This window comes from Sebastes fasciatus, chromosome 14 (assembly GCF_043250625.1).
Source record: "Sebastes fasciatus isolate fSebFas1 chromosome 14, fSebFas1.pri, whole genome shotgun sequence".
In the NCBI taxonomy this organism is placed as follows: Eukaryota; Metazoa; Chordata; class Actinopteri; order Perciformes; family Sebastidae; genus Sebastes; species Sebastes fasciatus.
In genome coordinates, this window is record NC_133808.1 from 11031968 (window position 1) to 11042747 (window position 10780).

The 10780-nt window shown below is 38.0% G+C and overlaps 2 protein-coding genes across 2 annotated transcripts; one reads left to right on the top strand and one right to left on the bottom strand.

The window, feature by feature from the left end:
• Window positions 1-2530: 2530 nt before the first annotated feature.
• Window positions 2531-6375, top strand: acod1 (aconitate decarboxylase 1). The gene is made up of 5 exons (XM_074658727.1): window positions 2531-2680; window positions 2897-3058; window positions 3589-3678; window positions 3778-3977; window positions 5268-6375. The coding sequence occupies exons 1-5, from the start codon at window positions 2669-2671 to the stop codon at window positions 6226-6228; spliced, it is 1425 nt and encodes a 474-aa protein (XP_074514828.1). The 5' UTR covers window positions 2531-2668; the 3' UTR covers window positions 6229-6375.
• LOC141782408 (glutamine amidotransferase-like class 1 domain-containing protein 3, mitochondrial) lies at window positions 6372-10511 on the bottom strand. Its single transcript, XM_074658728.1, has 4 exons — window positions 10275-10511; window positions 8819-8990; window positions 8338-8536; window positions 6372-6893 (listed from the first exon to the last, which is right to left on the bottom strand). Exons 1-4 carry the CDS (start codon window positions 10467-10469, stop codon window positions 6698-6700), a joined length of 762 nt encoding a protein of 253 aa, XP_074514829.1. The 5' UTR covers window positions 10470-10511; the 3' UTR covers window positions 6372-6697.
• Window positions 10512-10780: the final 269 nt, after the last annotated feature.

Here is a 10780-nt window from a genome sequence, read left to right on the forward strand (position 1 = left end):
CCACAAAATCTGCTGGAAACCTCAGATAAATTATGTAAGAACAAAGCTGGCAAAGAGCATAGCAGTCTTAGGGAAAACAAGACACACACTGGATCATAAATCACTGCACATTCTGTATTCTTCACTTGTATCACCATATCTGAATTACTGTGTAGAAGTTTGGGGTAACACTTATAAAAGCAACTTACAACCATTATGCATACTACAGAAGAGAGCAATCAGGATAGTAAATAATGTGGGATATAGGGAACACACGAACACACTGTTTTTGAAGTCACATGCATTGAAATTTATGGATTTGGTCAAATTTAAAACCGCAATAATTATGTTTAAAGCAAGACATAATTCACTTCCGGGCAATATTCAAAAAATGTTTTGTGACAGGGAGGGGGGTTATAATTTAAGAGGAACATTTAATTTTAAAAAGCATTGTGTTCGTACAAAAAAGAAGAGTATGTGTATTTCAGTTTGTGGGGTGGATTTGTGGAATGGATTAGGTGATGGGTTGAAGGGGAGCACAAATATAAATCAATTTAAAAAGCTATACAAGAAAGATATTTTTGGGAGGTATATGGTTGAAGAAGAGTTGTGTTAAAGGTTGGTTATATACTTTTTAACTCCGGATGTATTTGTGGGTTGTAAATAAACTTGGGATGCTGTTCATATATTCAACTTGGGATGTAAATAAATCTGAGATAGTTTTTATATTATATTATATTATCATTCTATGATATATGAGTTAATAGAGGAGAAGTGAGAAAGGGGTAGTATAAGTTTTTCTTCTACCTACTCCTTTTCGGACACTATAACTCTTGTTTTGTTTGTTATTATTTTGTATCTGTTTTTATTTATTATATGTTCGAAATAAAGTCTTTCATTCATTCATTCATTCATTCATAATCAATTCATAAAAGCATATTTGAACATGACGGGTGGTGTTGATGAAGTGCTGTACTTAATGTACAACCCTAACCCTTAAAGTAAAAACATGATATGATTATATGATATGATGCAGCACTGTACTACTAATGTACCCAGTAGTATACAACGTGTCTCAAATTGGCTCCATATTGACAAACTAACATTAAAAGACTCATACATATATTTGTTAGTGATAAAAACAGAATAATATTCGTTCTGTTCAAAAAAAAAAAAAACATATATTTATTAATTTTATGCATTTAATAGATTGTACAACACAGAACCTTCCCCCAAATGGAACATATGACAGTGTAAAAAATAATAATATAACAAATTACTTTAAAGTATATAGCTAAACATAAAGTGAATGAAGTGAATATATATATATATATGTATATATATATATATATATTTAAATTAATGGAGAATATGGTTACAAACATAAATAACATAACATAAATAAGTACAGCACACATTCTTCACAATAGATTAGACAATAGATTTTACTCTAACTTCACACTTCTAGTACCTCTTCAAAGTCACCATTTTTAACAAACTCCAAAAAGATTTCTCAGATGTCATAAAACTCTAAGACTTTCTTTCTAACTATATAATGTGAGTTTCTCAAGAGCCAAACTTGATGTTCAGTTTTTCAACCAGTGGCTAAGAGAGGGACAACCAACATTTTTCCACAGAGCAATCAAACGCCTGGCTCATAGTAGACATACCATTTTTCTTTCTGTATGAGTTAGAGAGCAGTCTACTGGATAAATGCTTAATATACATAGCTTAGGACTTAAAGCTATTGGAGGTGAAGAGGTATAATATAATATTCTATAATATTACAACACCATGAAAGAAGCCATTCTGCATAATGAGTACCTTTACTTTTCATACATTAATTACATTTTGCTCAGAATACTTCTGTACATTTTGAATTCAGGACTTTTACTTGTAATGGAATATCTGTAGACCATCCTATTTCTACTTTAACTTAAGTAGGGGGGGATTGGAGTACTTTTTCCACCACTGAAGTTTGGTGAGGGTTGTTCCTCCTGTGTCTGCACATATACAAACTTGAATGGGTCTAGTTCTGGGTTTACCAGCCTACAGTGTCTTTAGCCCAGTCATCATAAATGTTTTGTTATGTCGCAACTGAGGTCAAAGTTACTGGTTTGTAATTATTATTTTCCCAGCTGTTTGAAGTAACACATCCTCTGACCTCTTGTCATGTGATTGTCCGAGAGTGTTTTAGTAGGACTCGTTTCCCTGTTCAAAACTTCCCATTGCAGAGAGCTGAATTTCCACAGTCTGTCTTCTCAAAAGGGATGTGAAAGAATAAAGTCAACTTTCTACTTTCGTTATTATATTCTCACAGGCTTTAAAACAACCAACAAAGATACAGCATGGGTTTATTTATAATTCTATGATTTCCCTTATCACATTCAGGTCTGTTCTTTTTTAATAACTTTTCTGTCTCAGCCATCATAAGATATCTTATACCACTTATTTGATATCTGAAGCTGCATTTAGCTTCCAAGCATTTTCATAAACAAGAGATTTGGGAGATTTGCCAATACGTTAGTAAGGAAAAAGTCCAGTCATTGTGAAACTCCCTACTTCTCATCATGGCAGGCTTTAGCCACTTTGGAAATTTGGTAGACCAGCCTTCAGACAGTGTAATTACCTATAAAAGGCGGCTGCACTTGGATGTTTTGTCACTTGAAGACATTGTTAAGCTACAACAATGCTACGCAAGGTATTGCTTTTTTCTTTCATATTTATATATATTTTTTAAATTAAATGTTTTTTTCACAATATGAGATTAAATTTAGGCACCTTTTGGAGAATATTTTGGGGTTTAAAGATACACAAAGATGCAGCATATTTTAACATCTAAGCCTGATTAGATCTTTAACAACTGTACTGTCTCTGGGGAGGTTTGCATCTGACTGGCCCTGTTTCACCTTTCCAGGGTATTACGGAGAGCTTTGGAGCTGCTATCCATGCCCTCAACACCACCCAGCTGACAGATGGTGTGATTAACCGGAGCAAAAGGATGATGCTGGACACCCTGGGTGTCGGGCTGTTGGGAACCAGGACAGCTGTCTTCAACAAGGCGCTCACATACAGCCAGGTATGATCAACTGCTTAACTGAAGGGGAGGATTGCTTCACCTATGAAATATAACACCACCATGTGAAAAATACTGAACATCTAATGAGAAAGATTTTATTTTCACTAAAGTAGGATTGAAAATACCACAAAGGATGGCTTATATTAAATTCTAAAAACATAATAGTTGTATCTGTTTTTATTAGTGTCAACCTGTGATAATCATCAAATCTTTATTTATTTAGCCTCATCAGAAGTTGTCTGTGTTGATAGGAAACTAAAGCTACTGATTAGTCCAATATCTTTTCCAGCTGACACATCTACTAATTGAACTACTCTTCACCGTGATTAATTTCCTTTTCTATGAGATGTTAACATTATAAGACTGCTGCCTGTGCCTCTTCAATAGGCCAATTAGTTGATATAATCCCTTATAGGCTTATTTATTTATTCATGATTTTGTTTGTTGGAAATTACAAAAGCCACTACTGAGCTCAGAGCTACATTCATATTTAATTGCACACTTATCCTCATATTATTGTCTGATTGCAGTTGTTCACGTCTGACGAGAGGAGCAGTGTTTGGGGTAAATCAGAGATAACTCTTCCTCCTCATTTCGCTGCATTTGTCAATGGCATCGCGGTAAGCTCGGTCAAATAAATCCTAATATATAGAAAAATCTAAACATGATATGGTGGTTTGACCTCTGATTATCTGTTCGGTCACTTTGTTTGGTAATAGGTTCACTCCATGGACTTTGACGACACCTGGCACCCTGCTACTCATCCTTCAGGAGCTGTGCTACCTGCCCTGCTGGCCCTCGCAGAGACACTGCCCAGCCAGCCCTCCGGTCTAGACCTGCTGCTGGCCTTCAATGTTGGCATCGAGGTGCAGGGCAGACTCCTGAGGTTCTCCAGAGAGGCCTACAACATCCCTGAGAGGTGAGATATATAATAATATTAACCAACACCAGACTTCTGGAACAAGTTAATGTGCAAATTGTAAATTACTGTACACTGGACATATTTGAGTGTCAAAGAGTTGATTCACCCAAATCACAAAAAAGTACAACACCTACCTCTAGTGGTATCTTGCCTACAGATAGTTTTGTGAGGAGGTAGAGAATGTATTTTAGTTTGTGGTACTCACAGCATCGAAAAATGACATTCAACAGAACCTTGATAACCAGAACCTTGATAATCCATACACCTTCACTGTCAACAGTTTCATAAAGAATATTTCTTCAGTAGAAAGTAGTTCCAATAAACAGCAAGGTCTGGAGTAAGGCTGCAACGAAATTATTATTTTCATTGTCGATTAATCTGTTTGATTATTTTCTTGATTAATCGATTAGTTGTTTGGGCTATAAAATGTTGAAAAATGTCGATCAGTGTTTCCCAAAGCCCAAGATGACGTCTTCAAATGTCTTGTTTTGTTCACAACTCAAAAGATATTCGGTTTACTATCATAGAGGAGTAAAAAAAACAAAATATTCACATTTAAGAAGCTGGAATCAGAGAATTTTTACTTCTTCTTTTTTTCTTAAAAAATCGAAATAGTTGGTAATTAATTTAATAGTAGACAAGTAATTGATTAATCAATTAATTGTTGCAGCTGTAGTCTGTAGATTATTAAAATTGTAGTTATATTCTTTGACATGTGACTGTAAGAGTCGGGGATTGGTGGACGACCTGCTCTACCTCTGAGCCACAGCCGCCCAACCAGTTAACTCGCAGATACTCAATCCCGAATTTTGGGCAGTATCGGACACATTTCCGATACTGGTATCGGTATCGGAACAACTCTAGATAGGGCTCCAACAAACAGTTATTTTCACTATCAATTAATCTGCCAAATTATTTCTTGATTAATCAATTAATCGTTTGGTCTATAAAATGTCAGAAAATTGTGAAAAATGTCCATCACAATTTGTCTTAAGCCCAAAGTGACGTCCTCAAACGGCTTGTTTTGTCTGACAAAACAAAGTCTTAATCCCAATGATATTATTATCACATAAGACAAAGAAAAGCAGCAAGCACTCACATTTGAGAAACTGGAATCAGTAAATGTTTGGCATTCATGCTTGAAAAATTACTTAAACCTAATTGATTGTGAAAATAGCTGCCAATTCATTTCTGTCAATCAATTAATTATTTGGCTCCAATCTTAAGCAATTCATTATTAACTCAAACACATCCTAATGTTTTGGTCATCTTTCCCAACACTGTCAGGTTCCACCCTCCCAGTGTTGTTGGGGTGATGGGTAGCGCTGCAGCCTCAGCGAAGCTCCTGGATCTGTCCCCTACACAGAGCAGTCATGCTCTGGCCATCGCAGCCTCCTCTGCCGGGGCGCCCTTGGCCAACGCTGCCACGCAAACCAAACCTCTCCATATTGGAAATGCTGCTCGCAAAGGCCTGGAGGCCGCTCAGCTGGCCCAGATGGGACTGGAGGGGAACCCAGCCATCTTGGATATAAACTGCGGGTTTGGTGTTTACTACAAGGATTACAGTCCTTCAGCAATGGCCGTTTCTTCTTCTAGTGACTTTAAATGGATTCTGGAAGATCAGGATGTGGCCTTCAAGCGCATCCCCGCTCACCTGGGGATGCACTGGGTTGTGGATGCGGCGCTGGCAGCCCGCGCAAAGCTTGAAAACACAGTCGGGAACTTTGACCTCTGCCAGATAAAGCGTGTCACACTCAGAGTGCCTCCACCCAAGTACGTCGACTGCCCCTTACCCGCCACAGAGCACCAAGCCAGGCACTCATTTCAGTTCAACGCCTCCTCCGCCCTGCTGGATAACAAAGTGACAGTGTCTTCCTTCAGTGGAGCTCAGATCAACCGGCCTGCTCTGAAGGAGCTCTTGTCCAAAGTGGAGGTGGAGACCCCTAAAGATAACCAACCCAGCTTTGACAAGATGTACTGCGAGGTTGAGATAGAAACAGAGCAGGGGCAGAGTTACGTCGCCAGATGTGATACCTTTTACGGCCACTGGAGGAAGCCGCTGAGTCAGGAGGACCTGGTGGAGAAGTTCAGTGTTAATGCTTCTTCAGTGTTGTGCACAGAGGGAGTGGAGGGCGTGATTGATGTGATAGGAAACATTGAGAGAGTGAGAGCATGCTCAACTTTAGGTTCATACCTGAGAATGACAAGTAGTCAACACGAGCAGTTACACAGCATAGGGAGGTTGTGATTATACAGTAATTGATGAAGCCAGTGTGGTGAATGTGTGAAGTCATTTAATATTTTTTTAACTTTTCCACGAGAATCATAATGTAAATATTTTATATTTATAATTTTCTTCCATGGAGTAAGAAATAAAGTGAACTGCAAAACTGAATGTTTTCATTTTATTGCATTTTTTGTATAACACCAGTTGCTGTTGATTTTCTAAAATGTGATTAGCATTAACATCACAAAACTGATCCACAGCATCAGAATATAATCCAGTGAGATTGAGTCAAACAGAGATTTTTGCAAAATAAATCAGACCATGTAATGAACATAACTACTACAAACATGTATCTGGAAGTGCTTTTGATCAAGGAGTTGACTATGACATCATTCTATCTCAGTTCAGCAGGCAGCTACTATTAAGCTGTCTAAGCCCCCCCCCCCATTCTTTTCTTTCCGTTTCCACCATCTTTTGAGTATTAGTACAATCAAGCAAGTTTCAGCACGTCCTGCACCATCTCCCCGATGCCATCAAATATCTCGTGTATCGGAGCGTTGCACATGAACGCAGAGGTGGTGACCAGCTTGTTCTTCTCGTCCACGTGGCTCTCGCTGACGCTCTTACTGACGTGCTTGCAGCCCAACTGGGTGATGGCCGCCGCGGTATCAGTAACGTCGGGATATCTGAGAGAGAGAGAGAGAGAGAGAGAAAGAGAGAGAGAGAGAGAGAGAGAGAGAGAGAAAGAGAGAGAGAGAGAGAGAGAGAGAGAGAGAGAGAAGAGGTACCACACAATGTTTAGCTGCTTTAATGGATTCAAAGGTTTATTTGTCACATACACAAACAATATGTGAAGTGAAATGACATGTGGCATTCTCTTAGGTCTGTAAAAGACTGGTGTGAAAAATAAGAACAAAAAAGAAATAAGGATACAATTCAATATGAAAAAATATAAATATGTAAAATGTACATATGTAACAAGTTTAATGCTGAACTATACAATAGAATTATGAATACGCTTCAATCCAAATATGCAAGCAGGTTCTGATTCTGTACACACTTAAAGGTTCCGGTTTATTAAAAAGTTTCTTGGCTTTCAAGCTACAAAAATGAGACATGCCAGCAGGGATTTTTTTCCACTTTTGAGATTATCTATACCACTTTATTTGAAGGTGAAACGGAGAGTAAGCACACCTAATGCCACTAATAAACCCTCATTACACAGGAAAACTCAGTGCTTTGTACAACTATTGCAAGAACAGTAGCTCAAAGGTCTGTAAACGGTGATACATGTTTACAACTGACAGTTCCTGTAATAATTTTACTACTTGTCTTTGTTTTCTTTTCCAAGTAAAAGTGGCTAACCAGACTTCTTTTTAGTGATATTGCCATGTTCCCAGATCGTAACAATTAATTCTGAAATTCCATACTTACATGCTATTTAGTACGCTAAAACAGTATGTTTTTTTGGTATGTCCGAAACCTTAGTATGAAACTAATAGTACATGAATTGCATACTATTTCTTGTAAATTATTACAGTATGCAAACATAGGACAGTACGCCGGCACAATGCAATGCAGTAGTTACATTCATAACGGACTCGTAGCTGACGGACAGCTCCATAACGTCAATAACGCTTCAATTTAAGTGCAAGTGTAAGATTTCACTTTGCTATAGGCATAATATATTTTTTAGATTAGGTCAGACTTTAAGATCTCACAAATCATCATTTGGTCACATGAGGTTGGTACAGGTCGCCATGGTTACACATCTCCAACCGGCAAGGAGGCTCTCAATTACAGCTCAGTACGTCCGAAAAGATACATATTATTATTTATTCACACAAAAGTTGGAAGGATTGAATGATAGTACACATATTGAGTATGTGGTGCATAGTATGCGATTTCGGACGCAGCCATTGTCTATTTATTCTACGTGTTCTTCTTCCTCGTCAAAACCTGGCGCCTACATTGCCCATAATGCAACTTGTGTTATACTAGTAGCAGCCTACAGAGTTCTGGTAAGCTCACTTCTTTCTATTAGTACTCCCCAAGACACGTTTTGAGGTGTAAAATCAGTGGAGTACCCTTTTAAGACACATCTTGGGTGCTCAGGCAAGTTAGACTCACTTGTCATCCTTCTCGATGCCGACGGTGACCTCACAGCCAGGAAACACTTTGGCAGCCAGGACAGGTGAGATGCAGCAGAGGCCGATGGGTTTACCCTCGCCGTGGAACGCCTGCAGCGCGGCTTTAACTTCGTCATTAACGGAGCAGTCCTTCCCCTTCACTGCCCACGTGCAGAGGTTCTTAGCTGCCCCAAAACCACCTATGAGACATTGCAAAAATGTGATTATTCAATTCATTCAAGCACTTTTTGGTGAATCAGGGAGAAATGTTTTTTAGTCAGGAATATTAAGGGTTAAAAAATGGCCACCAATTTTAATCTCATGAGGTATTCATCAAGATGGACACAATATTCTATCCTGTGCAGTGCCTCAAGAACTTTTCAGTGTGTCTAACTGAATCAACAAAGCATGTAACAACACAATAGGATGAGATCATTTTGGTTAGAGAGCAGACTATGATGATGATGTTGTAGTGAATTAACCTGGGAATATAACAGCGTCATGGTCCTTAACACTGAGTTTAGACAGGTCCTGGATGTTTCCACGGGCCAGTCTTGCGCTCTCCACCAACACGTTTCTCTTCTCCTCAGATGGTTCACCTTTCAGGTGATTCACCACATGCATCTGGTCAATGTTGGGGGCAAACATGTTCACCTGCAGTGGATAAAGCAACGGTGAGGACTCCCATTTCATAATAGTAAAAAAAACACTTTTTTTCAAATCACTAATTAATTCTTTAGTCTTTAAAATGTGAATAAATTGTAAGAAATACCCATCACAAGTTCCTAAAATCCAACATGACGTTAGCTAATTGCTTGTTTTGTCAGACCATTTCATAACCCAAAGATATTCTATTTACAATCTTATAAAACTGAAAAAAGCAGCCAATCCTCTCATTGGGGAAGCTGTAACCACAGAATATTTTTTTTTCTTAATTAATGACTTACAATTAATCAGTTATTAAAAGTGTTGTCAATTACTTGATTACTTACAATAAATTAAATAAAAATATGTTTTCCTGGAAAGGTAGTAACACAGAGAAGGGATTTTATACTAAAAAAGACTGGAACTTTGGATGATACACACTTGATTTGTCTAATTCAGACTGCTGAAGCCTCATATTACCTTAAATTTCAAAATGATTATTTTCATGAAACAAGGACTGTGGATTTTGCTTTTCTCATCATTGGAATCATGTTAAGAAGGGAGCTCTTTACAGCCAAGTATGGTCAGGACTAAGGAGGAACAATTACAGTGACCAATAACTCTTTAAATGCACATATGGATAACAGATAATAATGCACACAGTGCACTTTCATAGAGCTACTGGAGTTACCCTGCACTATACTCATTCTTAACAGTCTCTTCTGCACTATATTCACTTTTTTAATAGTCCTGTATCACAGCTGTTACCCTGCACTATATTCAGTTTTAACAGTTTTCTTCATCTCCTTGTATTTTTATATCTGGTATATTCATTTGTACTTTGTACTTTGCAATATCACTAACATGTTTTGCACTATGGAACTGTGATGCTGGAAACTTGAATTTCCCTCGGGATCAATAAAGTTACTATCTATCTATCTATCTATGGGCATGCTAGTATTGTTTAGTACAAAATGTGAACTTATCCTTTAAAAGTCATGTACAACATGTGTAATTTAGAATCAAAGTGCATCAAACAATGCAGATGGCAGTTTGGCCTCTTTGACCACCAGACCCCAAAGCCTGCAACAGGTGTATTTAACCATCTATTGTCAAACGCACACAATGAAATATGCCTGGAAGTTTTCTTTTATTGTTGTTTTCATTATGTATCAGACCACATAGGAACATACTGATAATAAGGTTGTGTATGTAAACATCTCACACACGTTCACACACACCCCCTCTCACACAAAACTACACAACAGATCAGAGCTGTGTTGATAAACTTACAGTTGCACCTCCTCTGCTCAGGTGCACCAGGATAGCGGAGGCCTCGTGGATCTCACTGCCGTCATAAACTCCGCAGCCCGCCAACACCACAGCCACGCGTTTACCCATCTGGGTCGTGTAGTAACTCTTATTCACTGTCTGAATTGTCCTGAATGTCAGTACGTTACGACCACAGTGGTGCAGCAGGGTGAGCATGGCGGACTGACAGCGGACGTCTTCTTCTTCTGCACTAACATAACAGGCGGTTTCTCGGTGCTTCAGCGCCACCTGGTGTCTATAGTGTTGATGCAAATTAACACAATATAACTGTGTTATATGCAGTTACACCTCTTTTTTCATCTTCTTGTTTTATGTTTTCCTCTTAATTTATATTTGTATTATTCCAGGTACTATTGATCTTCTTGAATCTGTAATTTGTAAAATAAATTATCCATTCATTTTAGGAAATTAGTTGAAAAAGAAGAAATAATGCCATTAAAACCTTTTTGCAAGGAAGATTTAGTTAT

Coding starts and splice junctions, on each gene's coding strand:
- acod1 (XM_074658727.1), top strand. Junction 3,059..3,588: donor AGGCGCTCACATACAGCCAG/GTATGATCAACT, acceptor GTCTGATTGCAG/TTGTTCACGTCTGACGAGAG. Junction 3,679..3,777: donor CATTTGTCAATGGCATCGCG/GTAAGCTCGGTC, acceptor GTTTGGTAATAG/GTTCACTCCATGGACTTTGA.
- LOC141782408 (XM_074658728.1), bottom strand. CDS start 10,469: ATGCTCACCCTGCTGCACCACTGTGGTCGTAACGTACTGACATTCAGG. Junction 8,537..8,818: donor TGACGCTGTTATATTCCCAG/GTTAATTCACTA, acceptor AATGTCTCATAG/GTGGTTTTGGGGCAGCTAAG. Junction 6,894..8,337: donor GGCATCGAGAAGGATGACAA/GTGAGTCTAACT, acceptor TCTCTCTCTCAG/ATATCCCGACGTTACTGATA.